The sequence below is a fragment of the Adiantum capillus-veneris genome, chromosome 12 (genome assembly GCF_014529385.1).
Source record: "Adiantum capillus-veneris isolate H3 chromosome 12, ASM1452938v2, whole genome shotgun sequence".
NCBI lineage: Eukaryota > Viridiplantae > Streptophyta > Polypodiopsida > Polypodiales > Pteridaceae > Adiantum > Adiantum capillus-veneris.
Window position 1 is genome coordinate 137,884,640 of NC_140942.1, and position 25,122 is coordinate 137,909,761.

General features: G+C 44.8%; 1 protein-coding gene across 1 annotated transcript in view; it reads left to right on the forward strand.

The window, feature by feature from the left end:
- Nucleotides 1–25,122, forward strand: part of LOC147446577 (uncharacterized) — a 77,799-nt gene that overhangs the window by 38,783 nt on the left and 13,894 nt on the right. Inside the window, exons 4-7 of the mRNA XM_086525775.1 lie at nucleotides 19,030–19,069; nucleotides 19,147–19,236; nucleotides 19,327–19,426; nucleotides 19,539–19,672. Of these exons, the coding sequence (XP_086381901.1) occupies nucleotides 19,030–19,069; nucleotides 19,147–19,236; nucleotides 19,327–19,426; nucleotides 19,539–19,672 (364 nt within the window). The remainder of the gene's footprint in view (nucleotides 1–19,029; nucleotides 19,070–19,146; nucleotides 19,237–19,326; nucleotides 19,427–19,538; nucleotides 19,673–25,122) is intronic.

The following is a 25,122-nucleotide window of genomic DNA, read 5'->3' on the forward strand; positions in this document are numbered from 1 at the left end:
ATGTTCGAGCATCTCGGGATTGAAAAGGCTTCAAATTTAATCACCTGTCCACCTTTAGATTCTTTTGTTTTCTTGCTCTTGTCTTCGAGTAAGTCATATTGGTTGGCTCTGTAGAAGTGCTTCTTTTCAAGAGTGCTTGTCCATGTCTTTCTGCGAGTACAGGTTCCGCTTTTTTGCACTCGTCTGTCTTTTTGGCTTTCCTCCCTGCCTGAGAGGAGAAGCAATGGCCGCACCCCATCTTGAGTAAATCTTATCAATCGGGTAATTCTTCAGGTGTTTCGCCAATCTTGGGTCCCGAGAATACTTAATCAATCTGTTCACACATATGCCAATCTGCAATTGACGTTTGTACTCCTTTCTGGCAAACTTGTCCGAAAAAAATTTGCCCAAATCTTCATTCTTTTCTTCAGTTCCCACGATGGATTTGCAACTTTTCTTTGCCTTCCCATTGAGAGCTGTCATCTTTGTCAGATTCTTCACGAGAACCCATGTGTAATCTGGGATTCTTTACGGCTTTATGTCCTGTAAGACAGAGCGATGAAGACGGGAGGGCGCCCGATGCGTAATGTATGAAGGGTGGGAGTGCCTAATAAGTCTGGGGTCGGGACACGGAGATTCTTTCCCGAAAGCTCTGTGCGCTGCAAAAAGATCGGATCCTCCGTAGAAGAAGAATCTTTTTGTGCTCTGATACCAGTGTAACAAACTTGGACATCCCAAGTCAAGATTCTATCGCGACATAGGAGAGATTCACTTCAAAACAATTCACAATTCACAATTAGGTCGACACGGCCCGGCGTAGTTCTGTGCCAAGAGGTATTGGCCCCAAAGACTGGTGCCCCTTTCGGTATATCTTTTTGTATTAATCTGTGTGCAAAGTACAAAGAGAGCGGGTAGGTGCTCACTCTCAAACTCTGCGTCCAGATGCTCTGAAAAGTGAGGCCTTGCCCACTTATTTAAAGGTACAAGGGATGCCCAAAAGCAGAGCCCCAAAAGCATTAACCTTAAAAGCAGTAAGTTTCCAAAAGCAACTGGGCGTCCAAAAACTACCAAAAGCTGTCATCGTAATTTCCGGCCAGTCCGTACGGCTGTCAGCCTGATTTGCGGAGATCCGTACAGTCAGTGTGAATTGCAGAAATCTGTACGCCAGCCACGTCAAAAGAATCCAGCGCTTTATTTATTTTAATATTCTTGTGTCCCCAGGGTCCCCTCGTCACTTGGCCGTAGGTTGGGACAATTGCTAGGGTTGCCACATCACCAGTTTGTGACAGAAGCCATGCAACTCGGTATTGGTACCTCACCATAAAAAGGGGGGGATTTCTCGTGCACATATAAGCCTATGTACATGTGTTATTTCTACTTCTAAGGTTTAGGACAACTGTACATTGGACGTGCATGTCCAGTCACTTTAGAGTAGTTACATACCCTCTGATCACACATGAGCACAATTAGTGTCCTGCTAGGTTTAGGCACTGGGGAGTGTTCCCGTATAGATCATTAGTACCAAGCCTACGTAGTTTGCTACATACGAAGCACCTCTTATCAGTAGGTTTTAAACTTACTAATAAGTGACTTTTATTTGCATTTATAAGTTGTGGGATGTCAAATCAGCATGCTCCACCCATCTTAAAATTGCTGTATAGGTGCCTCTCCAGACACACCCAGTACCCGCAACAGAAGCATCATTAACGTTTTTCAGCCATCAGCTCATCACCAACTTCATTAGCTCAACGCAGATTTCAGCGATTGTCAGAGTGCAGTTCCAAGCTAGATCAGCCGTGGTATTTTCAGCTTCAGCCCTTAGCCTCTCAGATCCAAGCATCCACCGCAAGATTCTATCAACAGCATCTAGGACCATTGGATCAGCATTTGTGCAATCTAAAGTAAATACCTCTTTGGGGGGCCCTTGAAGGGGGGTTTGCGACCCCGTCTGGTGTTAGTCCTCTCTCTTGTGGCCTCAGAGACCAAGATAATGTGGATGAAGAGGTGAAAGAACTCATGACTCTGGTGGGCCTTACACGTAAGGATTTGTGACCTCAGAGACCAAGATAATGTGGATGAAGAGGTGAAAGAACTCATGACTTTGGTGGGGTTTAACGAGCAGACACATACGAGGGCTTGGAGAGTGGGTAGTAAGAAAAGTGGGAGCAACGGAGAAACCTCAAAAGAAAGGGCACTCATCCTCTGTTTCCCCTCCATGGAAGTGAAGGACTTCTTGAAGAAGAGACCGACTCTAAAGAAGACTGACATCTTTCTTGGAGATGACCTCACCCTCTCGCATATTGCTCATATGCAAAAGTAATGCCGGAAATTAGAGCAGCAAGGGAGAAAGGGAAGATTTCTTTTTACAGGGATGGAAGGGTGGTGATATTGGAGCGACGCTTCGCATGACGGTGCAAGACCTATGGGACCACACTAAAGATGGCAACGTGGAATTGTAATGGGTCACTCCGTCTTGATGTAGGTGCCTTTGAGGATAGTTTCACATGGAGAGACATCATTTTCTACTCTGAGACGCATCAAGCCCTTGGGCAATCTATGCCGTAGGTGAGCGGATATAGATTGGAGATAGCCTGCAGACTGGAGACCAGATAGGAACATCGAGGACGGCTTTCAGGATTTCATGGTGGGCACTAGGCCTGTTGGAGTAGCAGTTGATCATGCTATCTTGTCTTTCACCCTGACATTTCAGTTCAGCACAGCTCCATTAGGAGAGGTCCCCACGCACACTCTGTATACCTTCATGAGAGAGACAGATTCTGTGTATATGGATGAGATATACAGGTAGCTATGCACTTAGGAGCAGGGACGGCCACTAGCTGAACTCACTTAGATACTGATAGAGACGCTCCATGATGCAATATCAGAGGCATATCCACACAGCCAGCCTACACGGAGACGATCGAGGAGCATGCCCCAGAACAGTGGATATGATGAGGAGTGTAGAGAGACGAGGATCAAATTACAGAGGGAAGTGCTCATGGGTATTACCACACATAGACAGTCACATATTATCTTTCGCCGCCTAGTGCGACGAAATAAAAGGGCTTATCTATCTCAGCTTGAGCGGGATCTGTATCAGCTATTTATGAGTCAAGACTCAGGCGAAGCATGGAGGCTATTCCACGAGCATTCACCACCACCAGCGGTCACCGCCACAGAGACATGGGGGGAATATGCCACATCTCTCTATATAGCACCAGGTTTGCCGGACCCACTAGAGACATGCCCGAAGACATGTTCTTTCTTTATTGCCGAGAGGGTAAGGAAAGACATTGACAGGATGAAGACAAGGAGAGCACATGATCATGACGGTCTCGTAGCAGAGCACTTCATCCATGCCAGAGATATGCTTGCGGAGCTCCTTGCTATGATGTTTAATTGAGCCATATATGAAGGCTTCCCTGAGACTTGGAGTATGTCTACGATTGTGCCTATTTTCAAGTCAGGAGATCCCATGATTCCCGGGAATTATCGCACCATCATGGTTGGTCACACATTAGCTAGGCTGTATGCATCCGTTCTTGAGCAGGAGATGAGTAGATGGGCAGAGTGAGAGGGCATACGAGCACCAGGGCAAGTAGGATTCAGGAGAGGTTTCTCCACTCTTGACCAGATTCTGACACTCAGAGCTATTATTGAGGAGGGTAGACACTATGGCAAGAGGATCTATTGTAGCTTTGTGGATTTCCGCAAAGCTTTTGACACAGTGCCGAGAGCCAGACTTACACACAGACTACAGGACATGGGTGTGCCTACAGAGCTGATATGGGGTATTCTGGCTTTATACAGGACGGAGATGGGGCGGGTTTGCACTACTGAGGGAATGTCTGACATGGTCCACTCCACTATTGGAGTGAAGCATGGATGCCCTCTATCTCCGACTCTTTTTGGGATGTATGTGGATGAATTTTCAGATTATGTAGAGCGTCAGGGAGATAGAGGGGCTGGTTATTATATGCTGATGATATTGTGTTGATTTCTGACTCTCCAAAGGGGATGCAACGTCATTGAGATGCTTTGCATACGTTTGCTCGTGACAGTGGATTGCCTGTCAACCTGGGGAAAACCAAGGTTATGGTGTTCAACACCACACCACAGTGGGTCAGGAGGTCAGCACCCACATTTACATATGGCCAGGAGATTGTGGAGTACATAGATGCATATACTTATCTTGGGGTAGTCTTTGGTGGACGGATGTTTTCACTGAGGAGAGCATCAAAGACTAGACTGACGAGAGCGTTTGCAGCCTTGGAAGACTGGAGAGGATGTGTTCGCAGGTTCAGTTTTAGGAACCGCGAACAAAGCTCTGGCTTTTTGACACTCTAGTGACTTCAACTATGCTCTATGGGGTTCAGGTATGGGGACCCTCAGTAGATCATCATGGGAGATCTGGCAACACTGATGGATGGAGATGTATGGAGAGGCCTTTGGTCTCTATGATCGCTCAGATGATTCGGGCTAAGGCCTCAGTGCCGCATGAGACTATCCGAGGCAAGCTAGCCACTCCCACTCTCGTGGTGGAGGCATTGACTAGATCAGTATCCTTTATACACGGTTTATGGGATCTCCCGAGGGACAGATACGCTCGGCTTGCCCTGGAGTCATCTCGACAACTAGTGCGACAAGGCGATACAGCATGTTGGTATGGACAGATGACAGCATGGTTTCAGTCACATGGATTCAACATGGATAGATTGCCTCCGTTTCAATACTCCCTGGAAGCACCCCCCCTGTCTCTCACACGGACAGCGATCACCAAACTCATACGCCAGGATCTGATTCAGCTAGACACTAGGAGCACATGGATATTGCTGTCACAAAGTGATGACGTGGCTACTGACAGCAGAAACCCTAATTTCTGCCAGAAACCCTAATTTCCGTTTTTTTTTTTTGGAGCGACGCAAATCTCAGATTTTGGCTACGCTTTGGAAGATAGAGAGAGAGAAAGGCATAATTACTTTTTGTTGCTCTCATTGAGAGAGAGAGAGAGAGAGAGAGAGAGAGAGAGAGAGAGAGAGAGAGAGAGAGAGAGAGAATTCGCTTTTGCTTTCAAGCTTTTGGGGCTCTGCTTTTGGGCATCCCTTGTAATCTTTATATACACGGTTTAGGGCTTACTCTGTAGAGCATCTGGACGCAGAGTCTGAGAGTGAAACCCTAACCGCTCTTGTACTTTGACATTGATTAACACATAAAGAAATACCGAAAGGGGCGCCAGTCTTTGGGGCCAATATCTCTAGGCACGGAACTCCGCCGGGCCAGTGCAAAACTATTGTGATCTCTGAATTGTTTTGAAGTGGTTATTTGGTGCTGTCGCGATTGATTCTTGACTTGGAGTGTCCAAGTCTGTTACAGTGGTATCAGAGCACAGCCGATTTCTCTTCTACAGGAAATCCAATCCCCAAATTTTTTTCCCCGGCACCTATGGCTTCACGCAAGGATCAGTCGACTCCCTCTGCATCTGGAAATGCGGGCAGGATCACAACGAAGATTCAGACAGAGAGTATGGCCCGCCTTGGCCTACTCAGGCGGAGCAAAGAGAGATGAAGTGTCGTCAATTGGTCGGCGATGCAACAAAGATGATGCTCAGTTTTGCGAAGGATCCGAAATTGGCAAAATATATGAGCGAGTTTTCAGGAAGTGCATACGCAGTGGCAGAAAACCACTACACCACCCCTGAAACCCGCTCTCAAGAAACCTTCTGATCACAAACAGTATTCAGAGAAGGAATTACAAGAGGTGGTTGATGCACGGATTGCTCAGCTTTTTGACGCGCAAAAGAAAGCCAAAAAGCACGGCAAAAAGCAGAAGAAAGGCACTGACTTCCCGGGATATTTGGGTCGTCAGTCGACATTCAACAAGGCAAAGAAACAGAAGAAGCGTGTTTGATTTGAAGGAGTACCCAGTTCTTCTTCTTCTTTTTCTGACAGTTCTTCTAGCTCTCCAGATTCGAGCGAAGAAGACAGAAAAGGTAAAACGCGAAGCAAGAAACAAAGCTTTGGAAAGGGCAAGAAAAAGGCAAAGAAGGCTAAATCTCGCCCAGAGATTGACAGTTCTACTGAAGACTCATCTACAGACAGCTCAGATTCGGACGACGGAAACTTTTATGCGAACAAGAAGAATTTTTACAAAGCCAACCAGTATGACTTTCTCGAAGATAAAAGCAAGAAAGTCCGAGAGTTTAAGGAAGGTGACCACTCGATGAAGTTTGATACTTTTTCAGGATACTCAGAAGCTTCGAAGGCTATGTCTTTTATACAGCAGTTTGACATCGCTTTCGCGGGAGGACGCTATTCAGAGCACTCCAAGATTCGGAGAGCTGCCTCTTACTTTAAGGGAGGACGCTATTCAGAGCACTCCAAGATTCGCAGAGGTGCCTCTTACTCTAAGGAGAATGCTCGTACTTGGTGGTCCACGCTTCTTTTAAAGAAGACTGCGCCAGTTAAATGGTTTAAATTTAAGAAGCTTTTTATTTCTTCTTGGTTGACGCAAGAATATGAACGAGATGTACGAGCTGCTTGGAACCATCTTCGGATGACCAAGAAAGATACTGTCAATGCTTACTATGAAAGATTCTGGAGCTGTTTTCTACCCACCTCTTCATTCAAGAAGATTTCGTTCAAGAGCAGATTGAGCGGTTTACCTTGGGTCTACCTACAGAGATCTGAGATCACTGCTTGGAACAGAAGTCAACTTCTATTCAGGAGTTGATGAGTCATGCGAAGCGGGGCTTTGCCATTCACTCTGGCAGTCTGACCTACCCCACAGATGAGGCCATGACACAACGAGCCGAACAGACTTTTGGGAATGAAAGTAGAAAGAAAAAGAGCAACCCAGAGAAAAAGGATGCACGACTCAAGCTTACTCCTGAGGAGAGAGCTCGCTTCATCAGAGAGGGGAAGCGCTTTGGATGCGGGGAACATGGACATATCTCCGCGAAGTGCCCTAAAAAGGCACAGAAAGAACAGAATGATTAAGATGACGACTGGCCTGAGAGTTCGAGAGCAGCTGAGGGACATGGCAGAAAAGGTAGATAGAAAAGCAGAACTGGTACCACATGGCGTGGGACCTGCACCGAATCTAATGAATGAAAGTACAAACTTTGCCGCTTTTGGGGCAAAGTGAAGGATTAGGAAGCTCTTTTGAAGGAGCCAAGGCCAACTTCTTTTCACTTGGAATTGGCGGCTCGATTTGAAATTACGCCTGAGAGACTGATGCCACAGGCGGAGGTAGTTCGACTGGCATCCGGATGAGATGTTGTCATTACACCGAGTATTGGCAAACTTCGTTTGCAATGACAGGGGTGTCCAGGGCACGCAAGTGACGTTCTACTCAGGATCCCTTGGTACCACAAGAACTACGCCGTGGTTGACTACCGGGCCGAGAAAGCGACTTTTATAAATGAAGGGCTTAGACATTGTACTTGATGAACTTCCGTTTCTTTACTCATTCTTTTGGGAGAGAACTGAACGATGGATAAAGGTTGAATATGTTTTGACCTGATCAAAAGAATGCCAAGATTTTTCTCCACACTAATGCCGATTGTTTTTCAGAGGGCCTGAAGATCAGACCATTGACCTGATACCTGGAAGCACGCCACCGAACCGTGTGAGCCGAGTATAGAATGAAAAGATTATGAACCCAGTGAAAGACCTCGTGGAAAAGGGTCTTGTCCAGCATAGTACTTCACCGTATTGCTCTCCACTGTTGTTGGATTTGAAGAAAGACGGATCTGGGAGAATGAGCATCGATTATAGTTCTCTTAACAAAATCACCATCAAGAACAGATTTCCGATTCCTAGGATCGATGATATACTCGACAGGTTACAGGGATCCTCATGCTTTAGCAGGATTGACTTGAAGAGTGGATATCATCAGATCCGAATAGCGTCAGGAGACGTCTACAAGATAGCCTTTGGGACGACTTTTGGGCTATTTGAGTTTTTTTGGTGATGCCTTTTGGCTTAACCAATGCTCTTGCAACATTTAAACCGGATGATGGACATGATTTTTCAAGAGTACAGGCTATTTGTTGGCACTTTCTTTGATGATACCATTGTTTTCTCCAAGATTGAAGCAGAACACAGAGATCATATGCTTCTGAGACACATTTTTTTTTGGGACACTTTGTCTCAGCAGGCAGGAGTGCAAATGGATCCGACCAAGATAGACACTATCCGTGATTGGCCCGATTTGAAGAATGTCCATGAAGTTGAAAGCTTCTTGGGACTGTGTTCGTACTACAGACGGTTCACTTGAAAGATTGAGGAGGTTGCTTCCCTTTGCCTATTCTTGATACAGAAAGGAGTCTCTTTCTCGTGGGGATCCACAGAGATGACTGCCTTTCAGACATTGAAAGAGAAATTGACTACAGGACCGGATTTGACTTTGCCGGACTTGCAGAAGTCATTTGAAGTATTTTGTGATGCTTGTGGTCGTAGTCTAGGTGCGGTCTTAATGCAAGAAGGCCATGTCATTGCTTACCAGAGCCGATTGTTCTCTAGGCCGGAAATGACAGCACAGATTTATGAGAAAGATACAGATTTTGCAGTTTTATTTTCGCACGGATACGGGATGGGGAGACAGTAGCCGGATACTCCATTCGGGAAGGCTACTTGATGAGAAAAACCATGTTGTGCGTTACACAGCCATTGAGATAAAAGGTTATGATTGAATGCCATTGTCCACCTTTTACGGGTCACCGCGGCATTGCTACCACCATGAAGGGGGTAGAGAGATACTTCTTTTGGCCGAGACTCAAAAAGGATGTGGAAGAGTTTGTGTGCAATTGCTTAGGATGCCAGAAGCTCAAGTTTGACAGGCATAAGGCACAGGGATTGTTACAGCCTTAACCCATACCCACCCGCCCCTGGGAAAGTATTGCAATGGATTTCATTTTTGATCTCCCGAGAACACAGAATGATCACGATGATTTTCCGATTACATGGCACGTTTGAGACGATTGTCTCCGATAGAGACCCAGATTTATGAGTTTGTTTTGGAAGGCAATTTTGGAGAACATTGGCACGCGGTTGTAGTTCTCGTCATCGTTCCACCTGCAGACTGACGGGCAATTTGAGATTGCCAATTCAGTGGTTTTTAGATTTATTGAAGTCTTGTATCTCGGATCAGAAGACTCATTGGGAAAAGAACTTACCTTTGGTGGAATTTGCCTACAATAACACGATACACTCTTCGACGGGGAAGATGCCATTTGAGATTATTGAAAGTGCTGCGAATGTTCCATCCTTCCTGAGCACGAAAGATTAGATATTTAAAGCGGATGAATATTCGCGAGACTTTGCAGAAGTCTCAAGAACGACAGAAAAAGGCAGCGGATCGCCATCGTTGCGACTTGAAACTGAAGGAGGATGATTGGGTGCTCTTACGTTTTGAGAAGGCACGTCTACGAAGGAAAAAGAAAAAGGAGAGGCTTTTTCAAAGCTTAGTATGCGATACTACGGGCCTTTCCAGATTACTGAAAAGATAAATGATGTCTCCTTTCGATTGAAACTGCCAGATACTTGGAGGATTCACAATGCATTCCATGTGAGTCTCTTGAAACTTTTTAAGGGTGATGTGCCTGATGAGCAACCCGAAGTGGACGAAAACGAGGAGATCCTTGTTCGTGGACAGATTTTGGCACATAAGGATACGAAGACTAAAGGTAAAGTCCGAAGGTGGTTCTTGGTTAAGTTCAAGAACTATCCTGCACAGTGCACTTGGTGCGAAGTGGATGGAGGAGGAGGACCTAGCAGATACTCCTCGGATCGTGAACCTTTACCTCGATGTTTTGGTTTAGCATAGTCTACTCCAAACGGAACCCAAAAATTCAACTTGGCCGAAGATCTGGCGCAGTGGGATGCACAAGAGGGGAGTTACTCCGCTCCTTTGTCAACAGATGCCTTGATTTTGATACTAAAGTCACCGATGTCTCTTTGAGCTTCAGGGATACTAAGAGCTGAAAGTATTCTGCTTGATGACTTTATGAAATGGAATTCTTGATAATGATACCGATTTGTTTATTCACTTCTTTTGAGTGCAGGAACTGATAGACGAAATGATTGCAGCATTTTGGTCGGATTGATCTCGAATAGACATGGTTGCAATAGGGGTTAGTCAATCGGACATCGATGAGGTCCCGATTGGACCTATATGCAATTGCTAGCTACATTGCCGATAAATCATTGTCTAAGATCCGAATGAATGTTGAATGTCATGTGATGTCTTGTGGTGTCTAGTGATGTCCTGTGATGTTGTGTGATGTGACTGTCGATTTGGTACATGTGCTAGATGTGTGTCCCTAGTACGTAGGTACAAACAGGTAGTGTCTGCTAAGACGGTTTATGGCTTTTGTCGGTTTTGCAAGCGTAATCGCGGTTGATTACAATGCTTTCAAGAGGGGGGTATGTCACAAAGTGATGACGTGGCTACCGACAGCAGAAACCCTAATTTCTGCCAGAAACCCTAATTTCCGAAAATCGTGGAGGTGGGATTTTGGCTACGCTTTGGAAGACAGAGAGAGAGAAAGGCATAATTGCTTTTTGTTGCTCTCATTGAGAGAGAGAAAGAGAATATGCTTTTGCTTTCGAGCTTTTGGGGCTTTGCTTTTGGGCATCCCTTGTAATCTTTATATACACGGTTTAGGGCTCACTCTGCAAAGCATCTGGCTGCAAAGTCTGAGAGTGAAAGCCTAACCGCTCTTGTACTTTGACATTGATTAATACATAAAGAAATACCGAAAGGGACGCCAATCTTTGGGGCGAATATCTCTAGGCACGAAACTCCGCCGGGCCAGTGAAAAACTATTGTGATCTGTGAATTGTTTTGAAGTGGTTATTTGGTGCTATCGCGATTGATTCTTGACTTGGAGTGTCCAAGTCTGTTACAACAGCCGACACAGGAGTTGGGCACAAAAATGGCCTTCTACAGAGAGCATCTTCTTCATCTCACGGAGGACGGTTTTGTGACTAGGCCTGCATACATGGATACACACTTATCTCATGGAATACAATGCGCTATTGGACATATACGCACATCTTCACATCAACTCCATATCGAGATTGGCCGATTTCGAGGGGTGCCAGCAGGGGCCAGAATATGTCACTTATGTAACTTAGAGCAAGAGACAGAGTTGTACTACACATGTCATTGCCCGGCGTACTATGAGATACGCGGCTTCTTCCACTGCCTGTTCAGAGAAGGTTTCGGACCATTTTCTAGAGTCATGAGATACGAGGATCAGAGATGTTTCGGATTGTTCTTGCTAGAGCTGTGCAGACTTAGGGAGAGCTTGCTGAGGACTCAGGGGAAAGACAGCCTCAGAGACGAATTACAGATTTCTTTACACCAGCCAGGGGAGAGCCAAAGGAGCAGTCATCACAACAGATCTCAGAACCCACCCACACTAGGGGTACGTTGCTTCACCGAGTCACTGAGCGAGGCAAATCCCGATGCCCGCGGCCTTGGGGGGTCACCTACGATCGACGAAGGCTGCAGCAGAAGATACGGATCACTCTAGCTCGACATGCAAGACGCCCAACCAGAGTACTGACCATGAAGGAGGTTGATGAGATTCGACAACGACCGATGAGAGATTTCATTTGAACCCATCCCCCCCCCCCCCCCCCCCCCCCCCCAATATCTCGCCTTAATTCCGAATCAGTTTGAGATTCATTTTCTTTTTCCTTTTTCCTTAGTGTTTTAGTGTTAGTTCTTTGTAATTTCCGTACTCAGACATGATATCAGATTCATCAATTGTAACTTTTTGGTCTCATAGGTCACTTTGGCCTTTCGAAGACGTTAATATAACATTTCATTCTCTCTCTCTCTCTCTCTCTCTCTCTCTCTCTCTCTCTCTCTCTCTCTCTCTCTCCAAGTGCGGACATGCAGACTTCACATTGTGGAGTTAACGTCCGAGGTACGACTAGTTGATATTGTGCTAATTCTTTCTATCTTTTGTGGTGCATATGCCCTATCAACTACCTCATTTTTGTGCTAATTTTTCCGATTTAATGCTTTTTTTAGTGCTAGGCTTCATTATGGCTGAGTCTGCCCTTGATCTCCGGAGTCATGACACAAACTCAGTACACTGAATTTTGTGTTGATGTATGCTCATGTGTGTACGTGTGTTGTGTGTTGTGTGTTGTGTTGGGGAGCATATGTTAGTACCTAGTTCTACACCCACTATTGGGCATTGACGACGTTAGTGGGGATGTCATGGTTTTTAGTCAATACTATGCATGATGGAGTTGATGGTTTGTCACGTGACACATCCAACCCAATGTGTCCGTGGACAAGCTACAGCATGACCAGGGTGGTTCAGTTCAGTCAAGTCAGTCTAGAATAGGAAGTGATCTGGCACTTTTGTGAGTCTGTTCGTAGACCGTGCATGTCCAGACACTTAGATTAGATGCATATCCTTTGGTTGCACACAACATGACCATCAGATTCCAGTCAGATCCCATCGTAGCATTTTTACAGTGCATAGACCTATTTTCCCTATTTTTGACATTTTTCACTTATTATTTTTAAGTGACTTTTGTTGGAAAGTAGGTAGGGCAAATTGGGTAAGATAATATATAAGCAAACCAAGGTTAGCACTTTCTGGCAGAAGAGGCAGCAGGAACTTCGCGTTCAACAGGCACCTTCTCAACAAGACCCCCCACCAGCGGTAAACCCTTGCGTTTTCAGCCACAGACCCAAGATCAGCCCAGCGTTTTTCATCAAGAGCAACTTGGCGACAGCAGGAGCAAGCAAGCGTTTTGCATCAGCACAGCAAGACACCTGGCGTTTTTGCAGATTGACCCCAGATCTGCACCCAGATCAGCCTAGCGTTTTTGGCAGCAGCATATCAACCTAGCGTTTTGCAGTTCCTCCGCGGTAGATCAACAAAGAGGACCAGCGTTTTCAGTTTTCAGCAGTTAGCACCCGCAGTAGAAGTCCCGAACCTCGCAGATCTCACCTTCCCGCAGCAGATCCTCGCCACACAGTCAGATTCCGCGAAGTTTACAGATTCAGCCTGGAAAACGCAGATTTCAGCATCTGCGTTTTCAGCACGTCGTCATCGACATAGAGTCAGAATCCAGCAGAGAAAGATCTGCAGATTTCAGCCTTTAGCATTTTCAGATTTCAGCCCGTCTCGTCGTCGTTCTCATCGTCGTCGACATCGTCGGCAAGTCCAAGCATTGTAGAGATTTGTGCAATCATAAGTAGGCCGCTCTCGCCATAGAGAGTGGGGCCTTCGGAGGAGGGTTTGACAACAGTCTGGTGTCGTATTCTTCTCTCTTTATCTCTCAGTCTCATGCACTTCCATTCAATGTCCATTCACTCTGTTTGTGTCCATTGCACTCTCTCATTAAAGAACGGAAGGCTCTCCCTTCCATAAGTAAAAGGAAGCTTGAGCACAGTTCGGAGCACTCATCTTGAGCAAAGTTCAAACATTCATTCCGCTGCACCTTACATTGGTATCAGAGCTTTGGTAGTGTTCTGTATTCTTCAAGGAAAGAACCACAAGAATCACAAGGTTTTTTTTGCTTGTTGAGGTCGCACGAACCCAAGTTCACATGGGCGTGTCGATTCCTAATCGTGTTTTTGAAGAGTGACAAGAAACCCAAGAAAGAAGGGCTTGTCCAGCCTTCCCTTGTGCCTCTTTTCACTCATTGAGAGCGGACCGTGCACCTAGCGGCCGGCCAATCGACATGAGGTGGGAAAAAGCAACCTTGGTGTGAGCTCAAGGCCGCCAAGGGGTGCGCCCACGGAAACGAGCAGAACTCGGGTGAAGAGAAGATCCTTCTCTAACACGGATTGCAAGCGAAAGAAAACTCTCAAGAACCTCAAGAACCCAAGAACCTCAAGACCCCCAAGAACCTCAAGACCCGCAAGAACCCAAGTTCCTCGTGAACTTAAGAACCTAAGACCACAAGAACCCACGACTTCAGTGGATGGTCATCACTCGAAGCGGAATGGATACTTTGCTTGGAGGTAATGAGCATGAGAGGCGAAGAAGAATTTTCCTCACCAGGAGGTTTTTCCGACTCTCCCCCTTCCCCATCTACGTCAAGGATTGCACTAACTCCTATGGAGGCTTTCGATAAGATGGTGATGGACATGAAGTTAAAACGCGAAGCAAGAAACACAGAAAGAAAAGCAGAAATGGATCGCATATACGCAAAAAGCAAAACAAAAAGAGAAGCAGAAAGAAAGGCAGCCAAAGCAAGACAAGAACAGAGCGACCGACACATGCAAGAGTTCTTGCGACTCATTTCTCAAGTGCAGGCACAGATGCAAGAGATTCAGGAGACGGAGACTCTCTCAGTCTCTTCTTCTCCCAAGCATGACACACAGGATTTGCATGATATGAGAAGCATGATGAACTGAATGATAATGATGAGCATGATGACTTGAATGCCAATGATTTGCATGAGGATTTGGTTGACAACGACAAGCATGATTATTTCTATGATGATCAGGATGTAATTTCTCACAAGCATGAGGATTTTCATGAAGATGATGTGATTGTTCACAAGGATGATGTGTTAGTGGATGCTTTTTCTAGCGAAGCTAACCTCGTTGCAGATTTGATCAATCACGAAGGATCGATCTTGGCTCTCGAGCTTAGGTCCAAAGAAACCCTTCAAGAAGAACCGATCTTGGCTCTCGAGCCTAGGTCCAAAGAACCTTCATAGGAAGTATTATGTGTTCGCATGATTAGTACGCACGCATTGTACGAGTGTTTCATTCGTGATCGTTTCCTGTATTTTAGTCAGCGTCTTTATGTGATCCCTTTTACTAGGCATGACATATTGTACGTTGAGCACGTTTCACTCATGAATGAGCACGGATGTATGTGGATTTCTCATGAAAAGCTGAAAAGTATGCATTCAAGGAAGTCACATTCCATGTCTCTTCCTTGGCATGACACAATTGTAGAAATAGCACATGAAAGTATGAGCATCAAGCATGGGCATTTCCGTTGTGAATTGCCATAGTTGATTGCTTTAGATAAAAAAAGAAAGATTCGATCTCATTGTTTGTGTGTGTGTGTGGTGAACGGTTTGGCACTCCGTCCATATGTTCATCTACATTGCATGCACAGTCTTTGAGGAAGACAAGATTTTTTCCATTCACTTTACATGGAATAGGTATGTTCATGTTTTTGTGTTGGAAATGGTTTCAGGAATTTTCAGCCATGGAGATTCTTGAAGAAGAAAGAAGCATGACTCTCGACGAAGTAGAAGCATTGAAGGATCCACAGAAGACTGTGTCGCTTTCAACGCGGCCCAAAGAAGCAAGCTTTGCATACCTTTATGAAGTTCAAGTACGGCATGACCCACACATCAGAGTGGGCCGGCGAAGAGTCCCTTCCAGGTTCCGGATGCTATTGGCGATCTCCCTCGACGCCATACAGTTCGGTACCAATACCTCACTTTGAAAAGGAGGGGATGTCACGTGATACATCCAACCCTATGTGTCTGTGGACAAGCTACAACATGACCAGGGTTCAGTTCAGTCAAGTCAGTCTAGAATAGGAAGTGATCTGGCACTTTTGTGAGTCTGTTCGCAAACCGTGCATGTCCAGACACTTAGATTAGATGCATATTCTCTGGTTGCACACAGCATGACCATCAGATTCCAGTCAGATCCCATCAGTAGCATTTTTACAGTGCATAGACCTATTTTCACTATTTTTGACATTTTTCACTTATTATTTTTAAGTGACTTTTGTTGGAAAGTAGGTAGGGCAAATTAGGTAAGATAATATATAAGCAAACCAAGGTTAGCACTTTCTAGCAGAAGAGGCAACATGAACTTCGCGTTCAACAGGCACCTTCTCAACAAGACCCCCCACCGGCGGTAAACCCTTGCGTTTTTAGCCACAGATCCAAGATCAGCCCAGCGTTTTTCATCAAGAGCAACCTGCCGACAGCAGGACCAAGCAAGCGTTTTGTATCTGCACAGCAAGACACTTGGCGTTTTTGCAGATTGATTCCAGATCTGACCCCAGATCAGCCTAGCGTTTTTGGGAGCAACATATCAACCTAGCGTTTTGCAGTTCCTCCGCAGCAGATCAACAAAGAGGACCAGTGTTTTCATCGTCGTCGACATCGTCGGCAAGTCCAAGCATCGTCGTCCTCGTCCTCATCGTCGTCGACATCGTCGGCAAGTCCAAGCATTGTAGAGATTTGTGCAATCATAAGTAGACCGCGCTCGCCATAGAGAGTGGGGCCTTCGGAGGAGGGTTTGACAACAGTCTGGTGTCGTATTCTTCTCTCTTTATCTCTCAGTCTCATGCACTTCCATTCACAGTGTCCATTCACTCTGTTTGTGTCCATTGCACTCTCTCATTAAAGAACGGAAGGCTCTCCCTTCCATAAGTAAAAGGAAGCTTGAGCATAGTTCGGAGCACTCATCTTGAGCAAAGTTCAAACATTCATTCCGGTGTACCTTACATGGTTATATTGTCTTGTGGGTGACTACCATGGGTCTATACCTTGCACTTTCCTTCAAGGATGAATTTGGGCTTATCTTGGATTTATCTAGGTATATTTTTTAGTCGTATAGCGGACATGCAGACTTCACATTGTGGAGTTTCCATCCGAGTTAGAACCAGTTGATATTATGCTTATTCTTTCCATCTTTTGTGGTGCATATGCCCTATCAACTACCTCATTTTTGTGCTAATTTTTCCGAATTAATGCTTTTTTTAGTGCTAGGCTTCATTACGGCTGAGTTTGCCCTTGATCTCTGGAGTCATGACAGAAACTCAGTACGCTAAACTTTGTGTTGATGTATGCTCATGTGTGTGTGCGTGTGTTGTGTGTTGTGTTGGGGAGCATATGTTAGTACCTAGTTCTACACCCACTATTGGGCACTGACGGCGTTAGTGGGGATGTCATGGTATTTAGTCAATACTATGCATGATGGAGCTGATGGTTATTTTGTCTTGTGGGTGACTACCATGGGTCTATACCTTGCACTTTCCTTCTAGGGTGAATCTGGGCTTATCTTGGATTCATCTAGGTATACATATGCCATTTCCCTCTTGAATAACAAGTCTTGAGTTCAACTCTCGTCGGATAGATCTTTGATGTCTCTTGGGATAGTTTCCACAACATTAAAAATTCTCCTCTTCTTCTTCTTCTTCTCTCTCTCTCTCTCTCTCTCTCTCTCTCTCTCTCTCTCTCTCTCACAATATCATTCTCTTCTCTCTCTAGTCTTTGCACATCTCTCATGAAGTAAAAGGAACCTTGAGTACACACTGAGCACTCATCGGCAGCACTCACCATAAATTACTTCCGCTGCACATAACACAACCACATTGTAATTGGTGATCTAGGTTGATAAATCTAGTAGAAACATGCTTAGAACTGTCATAAGCGAACTTTAGGATTGACAAATATTCCTTGCAATTAGTTTGCTTTTTACCGACATAAGCTAAATGCTCACTCTAACGCACCATCCACACTCACATTGACATCTTGAGAGATCAATGAAATTGTCAGCCAGGATCTCACGAGCGCATATTGATGCATGGAGGACATGGGTGACTCCCCTTGCAACGTTGGGGAAGAAAATGGTCTTTACAAAGATCAGTTTCTTACATTACTGAGGAGGGATTTATTGTATGGTTGACATACATGGATTCTGATGTGTCATGGGACAACTTAGCACCTTCTCCCATTAGCTGTAGATAGAGACACATAGATACACTTTGGTACCTCCATACAATGGATATGCCAGCAATGCTACTACTTAGAAAAGGGACGTGGAGCCATCTTGGGAGTTAGTTTGCGCAGACTACTTCCATATAGTTCTTGTGGTTCCATGTGCAATGGATAGGATTGACAGTCTCTTAGGTGGCTTTATATAGCACCTTGTTCTACTCTCACAGAGATTGTGTGCAGGCTTTCTTGATCTTGCCGCGTTAGCTGCAATTTCAACATTGATGTGTGTTCCTTTTGGCTGGATGTTTGTTCCCAATTCACTTCGAGAGTGGGGTGATATTCTTTCGGGTGGATTTCCAGACAAATGAAGATCAATAGCAGTTTCACTCTTAGTTCTGATGAAGTTCCTTCAGATACAGTTTGCAATTCATTATTTTATATCGTGGTTTGTTCAGTTCTTGGGTTCCTCATCGTCGGACATATAATTCCTTAGTAGCCTTGGTTGCCCCATTCCTCGGACTTCTCGTAGCAGCTTGGAGATTCTGACATGTGGTATATGACTGGAGGTACAGGTTTCCGACTCTTTACTTTCTGCTGAGAGGGGGTGTTAGAGTTCAGGCATCTCTCTTGGTTCATCCAGTTGGTCCGAGTTTCTCCCAGAGACAGGTGCTAGGGAGTGAGGGCTGTTTTGTGGCTATGCCCGGCTAGTGTGAGGTAGGTCTCTCATGTCGGGTTGTGTCTAGCCATGTTTAGCTCGGGTTTTGGCTTTGTTCCATGGTCAGATAGGGTCCTGAAATATCCCAGGCTCCCCCTATTTTCTGGAGGCATCTGGTCCCTCCCTTTCCAAGGTTGTAGGGGCAGCACCTATATATGATGCAGGGGGGTTGATCTCCAGGTGTGTGCAGTTCAGCCCCAGTGCAGTGGCGCCCTAAAAGGCCAAACAAGAAGCATAGAGCAAAGTGGGGGTTGTAATTAAAAAGACTTGTCCAAGACCAATGAGACTAAAATCTTAGACAGGATGCAACCCTTAACGAGAGCCTTTCCTTTTTGGGCGAGACATCTTTTTCTGTGATGCTGGTTATCGTGCTCTAGGATATGCACATGCAATGCTGGAGAGGGTACCATATACTTTAGGGTTATCATGGCAAAAACGTAAAAAATCTTCTAAGTTTATTTTTGTGATTTTTGAGCCTTGAGATCAATGTAATGAGATTAATTGGACAATTGTATAAGATGATGGTCGAGTCTGATTGTCATTTCGTCTTTTACATCTACCCTTCTTCATTTTTGTCAGCAACTATATTTTCCAGGATATCCTGTAGTTTTCTTGTACAGATCTATTGATTAATGCTTATGGTCTTTGTAGCATTGTGCCTTGCCTGGGAGGCTCCGTCATATAACCTTTGGTAAATATATTGAGCTTTTTCATCCCAGTAATTTGGTGCATGCAACTGCCAAGTTTCTCACCACATGGACTGTCTAGGTGGCCACAAATGACTGTTCCCCCCTTCAAGTTGATAGAATCTAGGTGGGTAAAGCGTGGCTTCAATGGAGAAGATATATCATTGATCAGGTATGTGTATCATGGATGCAATTACCTTTGGCTTCCTTCATGGCTTTGAGCATTCAACCAGTAGTGACAAGTGAAACATGACATTCAAAGGGTGAAAGTGCCATGGCCACTTGCAGCGCGCGAAGTTCTCATGTGTGCGTTTGAGCTGGAGGTGTTGGGCGAAGAGCTCATCATAGTGCTCTTGCATTCAGTGAGTCCTCTCTTTTGTTTTCTTTATTGTGAAATGGCAAGTTAATTCGAGCGTTAAGACTATTGAGGAGCTTGTTCTGCAATGCTTAATAACATCTAAAGCTGTGTATCAGTTTCCTGATACAGAAGAGTCCATTTGTGGCCACAAGCCTTCAGAAATCCCAGATGCTCTACCTGATGTGGTCCGCATGGAGCTTGCTGGTGGTTTTGCTTTGCAAAAAGTCAACCAAGGGCAAAGTTATTTCAGGTGATTGTCTTGGGAACTTGTTCAATGCTTTGTACTTTGTCAGTTAGACTTGATTCGTTTAGCATTTCTTGTAGCAAAAAAATCCTTAACACGAAGAATATTTTGACATACAAACGATGTACATAGAACTGTTACCAACCAACTGGCCTGCGGAATCTTTGAAACATACAAAGTGTAACGAAGCGTTAATTTTTTTTTTTCCAACAATCTCATGTGAGTAGCACGTGTGATTCAGAATTGTGCAAGCTCAACAATCTCATGTGAGTAGCACGTGTGATTCAGAATTGTGCAAGCTCAACAATCTCATGTGAGTGGAACATGTGATTCAAAATTGTGCAAGCTATTATCATACAAGTGATCTTATGGTTGCCACATATTAGAAAAGTATCTTTATTGCCCAAGATGGCCGTCCTTCCTCGTAGGGTGGAGGCTAGGCAGGCCCCTGTATAGGTGGCACACACAAGAGTGACGGAGTATAAGCATGGCTCCTTATTGAAAGTAGAGAGGAAGTTGTTACATGCCTTGATGTAGGCAAGCGTATCTGTCTCAATATTCTGATATTGATGTGCGTGAACACACTTCGGTCATTTGGGGCACTTTTTTCTCTTGTTAGTAGGTTATTCTTGTACTAGCACTCTAAGTAATACTACTTCATGTTTTGTGCCCTTGAGAGTCTCTTTCTTCTGCAAGCTTTGGGTGTGCATTCTTGTAGCCTTGAGTCCAACAATTGGTGTAGGAGGATTTGGCTTTTCAGGTAGCGTCGCCAACGCTCCTTCTTTCACTATGGTAGATCTTTGGTGAGGTACGTAGATACTTTGGGACATGCCTCGTCGCCGAAAGCCAAACTCTTTTGACGACTGGTCACACCCCTTCACCCAATGGTTGTAGCTCTTCTTCCAAAGGACGTGTCTTTACGATTAAGGTCATTTCTCTTCACCACGAGACGTGTCTTTTCATTTGTGACTTTTCGCCTCCTATATAAGGAGCCTATTGTACTTAGTTTCATTCAATCAAATCAATTCAACAAGTGTTCTCATCTCTTGAATCTCAATTTAATCTTAAGTATGAGGTTTTAGTCTTAATTCTAGGATTAGCACCACTAATCCTCATAGTGGGACCCTAAGGTTGTGAGCCTCTCACCTTTGCTGCTACACTCTAACCCTCTCTTGGCGTTGCATGGAGGCAAAAGGAAAGATGGAGTCCTTCTCTTGCAGTCCCATGACGCAACCCTTACCCTAAATTATCTGTAATACATGCATAATACAGATATACAGAGGGATGGCAAACCCGACGTGCATACTGAAATCTGCTAATGGAAGCCTCACAATGCACCTCGTCATTGGCACCTCTTTAGCGTGCTGTGCCTCTTGGTAGCCATCCATGCCTCTTCAAGGTGTCCTTTCCTTGGATAGTACCCCTTCGAACCCACCCCTTCATGCGAAAGAGCAACACGTTGGCAAGTTGCCACCTCTTCCTAGTGCTCGCACCTCTTCCCCAAGGGATATTGTCATGTGTGCAGTGCAATCGCGCCACGTGGATAAGCTTATGCTACAGTCTAGCGTCAATCTTAGCTTAGGACCTAGCCTAGCACCCTTGTGAGCCTCTAGCAGGACGTGCATGTCCAGGCCGGTCATAGTTGCATACCCTCACTTCAGTTAAGTGACTTGCAGAGTTAAGTCACTTAAGCATATAGGTATAAGAACAGTTTCGTAAGTCATTTATTAATAAGTGACTTTGACATAACATTGATTAAAAATAGGTAGGGCAAATGGCTAAAGGGCTTATAACAGAAATCCTCTGGGCACCAGTAGAAGGCAGAGGAGCAGCCATCAACCAACGTTTTCTCCATCAGCTATCAGCTTTTTCAACCCTATGATCGCCACCAGATTTCAGCCCTCAATGTTTTCAGCATAGCCTCGTCACAGCTACAGTCCTTGCCGCATTACCATCAGTGTGTTTTCAGATTTCAGCCATCTTCACCTTCAGTGCTTTCAGTTTTCAGCCCATCGCCGTCTCCGGCGATAGCAGGTCAGCCCACAGCCTTGTTGTTGCTGTTGTCATTGTCGCAGTACCAAGTGTCCAACAACACCCATTAGCACCTCAGCAGCACCGCAGTACAAGTACCCCTCGTCGTCGTCGTCGTCGACTCAGTACTCGAGCATCTAGCACCCCTTGCGTTTTGGCTTGGTAGCTCAGCGTAGGGATCATCAGGACCTCTGTGTCTTCAGTACCCAGCAGTACCCGCAGTACCCTGCACCAACATTACCCAGCAGTACCCGTAGTACCAAGTACCTAACGTAGTACCCCTCAACATCCCTAGTCAGTACCCATTAGTACCTCATCAGTACTCGACATCAATAGCATCAAGTACCCATTAGCATCTCAGCATTTAGCATCATTGTATCAGCATTGTGTAACTAGTGTAACTAATAAAGCAAGTACTTGCTCAAATGGAGCTTTGGCATAGAAGACTTGGCCATAGGAGCCAGAAAGACCTTCAGGTTCTCTCCTCTTTAGGGAGATTTGATGTAAAAGGCCTTGGTCTCTCGACCTTTGTAATGATTGTATAATGTAAAACATGTGAAGTCTTCGTATGTAAGGTGCAGCGGAAGTGAATGTTGAACTTTGCTCAAGATGAGTGCTCCGAACTGTGCTCAAGGGTTCCTTTTACTTACGGAAGGGAGAGCCTTCCGCTCCTTTAGTGAGAGAGTGCAATGATCACAAACAAAGTGAATGACACTGTGAATGAAGGTGGAGAGAGAGAGAGAGAGAGAGAGAGAGAGAGAGAGAGAGAGAGAGAGAGGAGAATACAACACTTGACGGTTCTCAAACCCTCCTCCAAGGGCCCTCCTCTCTATAGCGAGAGAGGTCTATGCTATTGATTGCACAAATTTGGTACAATGGTCTAATGTAATGGACTTGCCGACGACGACAATGTTGACAACGAAGAGGATGGGCTGAAATCTGAAAATGCTAGGGCTGAAATCTGCAAAACGCTGACTTCTGCTGAATTCTGACACTGTGTCGACGAGGACGGCGATGACGATGTATTGAAAACGCAGATGCTAAAATCTGCGGACAGCAGGCTGATCTGACGGTACGGCGAAGATTTGCTGCGGGTAGGTGACATCTGCGAGGCTAATGGCTGAATGGGTGCGAGGCTAAGTGCTGAAAACTGAAAACGTTGATGAACTGGGGCTGATCTAACGCGGAATCTGCAAATGCTAGGCTAAGTGCTGCAACTGAAAACGCCAGTTGATCTGTAGCGCTATCTGTTGGAATCTGAAAACGCTGGCTAATCTGGGATCTCCAAAAACGCCAGGTTTGTCTTGTGGCTGAAAACGCTAAGTCTCCTGTGGGTCTTGCTGAGAAGGTGCACTGCAAGTTGTTGGAACTTCTTCTGCCTCTTCTGCCAGAAAGTGCTATCGCTAGGTTTCTTATATAGTCACTTAGCAAATTTGCTCTACTCAGTTTCCCAACAAAATCACTTATTAAATAATAAGTGAAAAATGGATAAATTGGGAAAATGGGTTGTGTGCACTGTAAAATGCTCATGATAGGTACTGAATGTCATGCTGATGATCATGCTGTGTGCAACCAGAGGATATGCAACTACTCTAAGTGCCTGGACATGCACGGCTTGCGCACAGGCTTACAAAGGTGCCAAAACACTTCCTAAGCTGACCTGAATCCTAGACCTGAAGTAGCTTGTCCACATGCACATTGGGTTAGATGTGCACGTGACATCTTATTACTCTGACGTCGCTAAGAAGTCTAATGTTCTTGATTTGGTACACTCTGATGTATGCACTATGTCTGTTAGCTCATATGGGGCTGCATGGTACTTTGTTACTTTCATTGATAATTTTAGTAGAAAGTCATGGGTGTATGTGTTAAAGAGCAAAAATGAAGCGTTGGATGCTTTCAAACGGTTTCATGCTTTTGTTACCACACAAAAAGGGCTTAAATTGAAAGCAATTAGAATGGATAATAGGGGAGAGTATGTCTCTAATGAGTTCAACAAGTTTTGTGAGATGCATGGCATTAAGCGGGAGTTGACGGCTGCTTATAATGCTACATCAAATGGCATGGCCGAATGTTATAATCGCACACTTTGTGAAAGAGTCAGATGCATGCTGTCCACAGCTAATCTCCCACATGAGTTTTGGGGAGAGGCTCTCACTCTCTGAATCGTATTTTGACGAATGGCATTCCCGAAGAGGTTTGGTCTGGCAAACTTGCTTCATATGAACATTTGCGTGTCTTTGACTCTGATGCCTTTGTGCATGTACCTGTAGAATTGTGGACCAAACTTGACATAAAATCCATCAAGGGCATCTTCATGGGATATGGAGATGAGGGAGAGATGGGTTATAGAATTTGGTTATCGCAGAATAGGAAGATAGTACAAAGCCGAGATGTAGTATGCAATGAGGCAAAGTTGCTGAACAAAATGCTACACAGGGTGATCTTGACAAAAAGAAGGTCCAATTTCAGCATGAACAACCAACCATTAGTTGAAGATTTTGTTCCTATTGATGCTGAAAATGAGCAGCAACCCGTTGTGCTACTGCCAAAAGATCATGGACAACCAATAGATGCATAGGATGGGTAGGACAAGATGAAGAACATGCTGAAAATAGATTACAACAGCGAGGAAATGATGAAAATCAGCCACCTAATGATGGTGCGCACATTCCTAAGGATGTAGGCCCATTGCCGCAAAACATGGACCTTTTGATAAGAAGGTCTATACGTGTCAGAAGGCAGCCGCAGAGGTTTCAGCCATCTTTGGATGGCATTTTGTTGACAGATGAAAATGAGCCTCTGATATATAAAGAGGCACAATCATGTGAAAACAAGAGTAAGTGAGAGCTTGCTATGCAAGACGAGATGATTCTCTGTATGCAAATGATGCATGGGAGCTTGTACCTTTGCCTAAGGGTAGAAAAGCTATCCCTAACAAATGGGTTTACAAAGTGAAATGTGTTAATAGGAAGCCTAAGTATAAAGCATGGTTAGTTGCCAACATAGCAGCTAAAATACGCATATTTTATTTAGAATACACGACGTCCCGTATTGAAGCGTACAATATGTCTCATAATGTTTTCTATCTTAATGTTTTTTTGCTCAAAACGTATGTCTTTTTCTAGTTGATCAATCGTGTTTTAGAGCTTCATGGTGCTTGTTTATGTATGCTATGGTTAAATATTGAAGAATCATTGAGAAGGTCCATGAATAGCTTCCTTTGTTCTTATCAAAGTATCATATCTAAAAAAGTTGACGTATTTTATTTTTGATTCTCAAAAATACTTCTAGTACGCGTATTGTACACCGCGTATTAAACGTCCCGTCCCGTACTGTAGCTGCTATGGTTGCCAAGGGTTATAAACAGAAGGAAGGTATAGAATTCCAAGAAGTCTTCTCACCGGTGGTGAAGATGACTACTC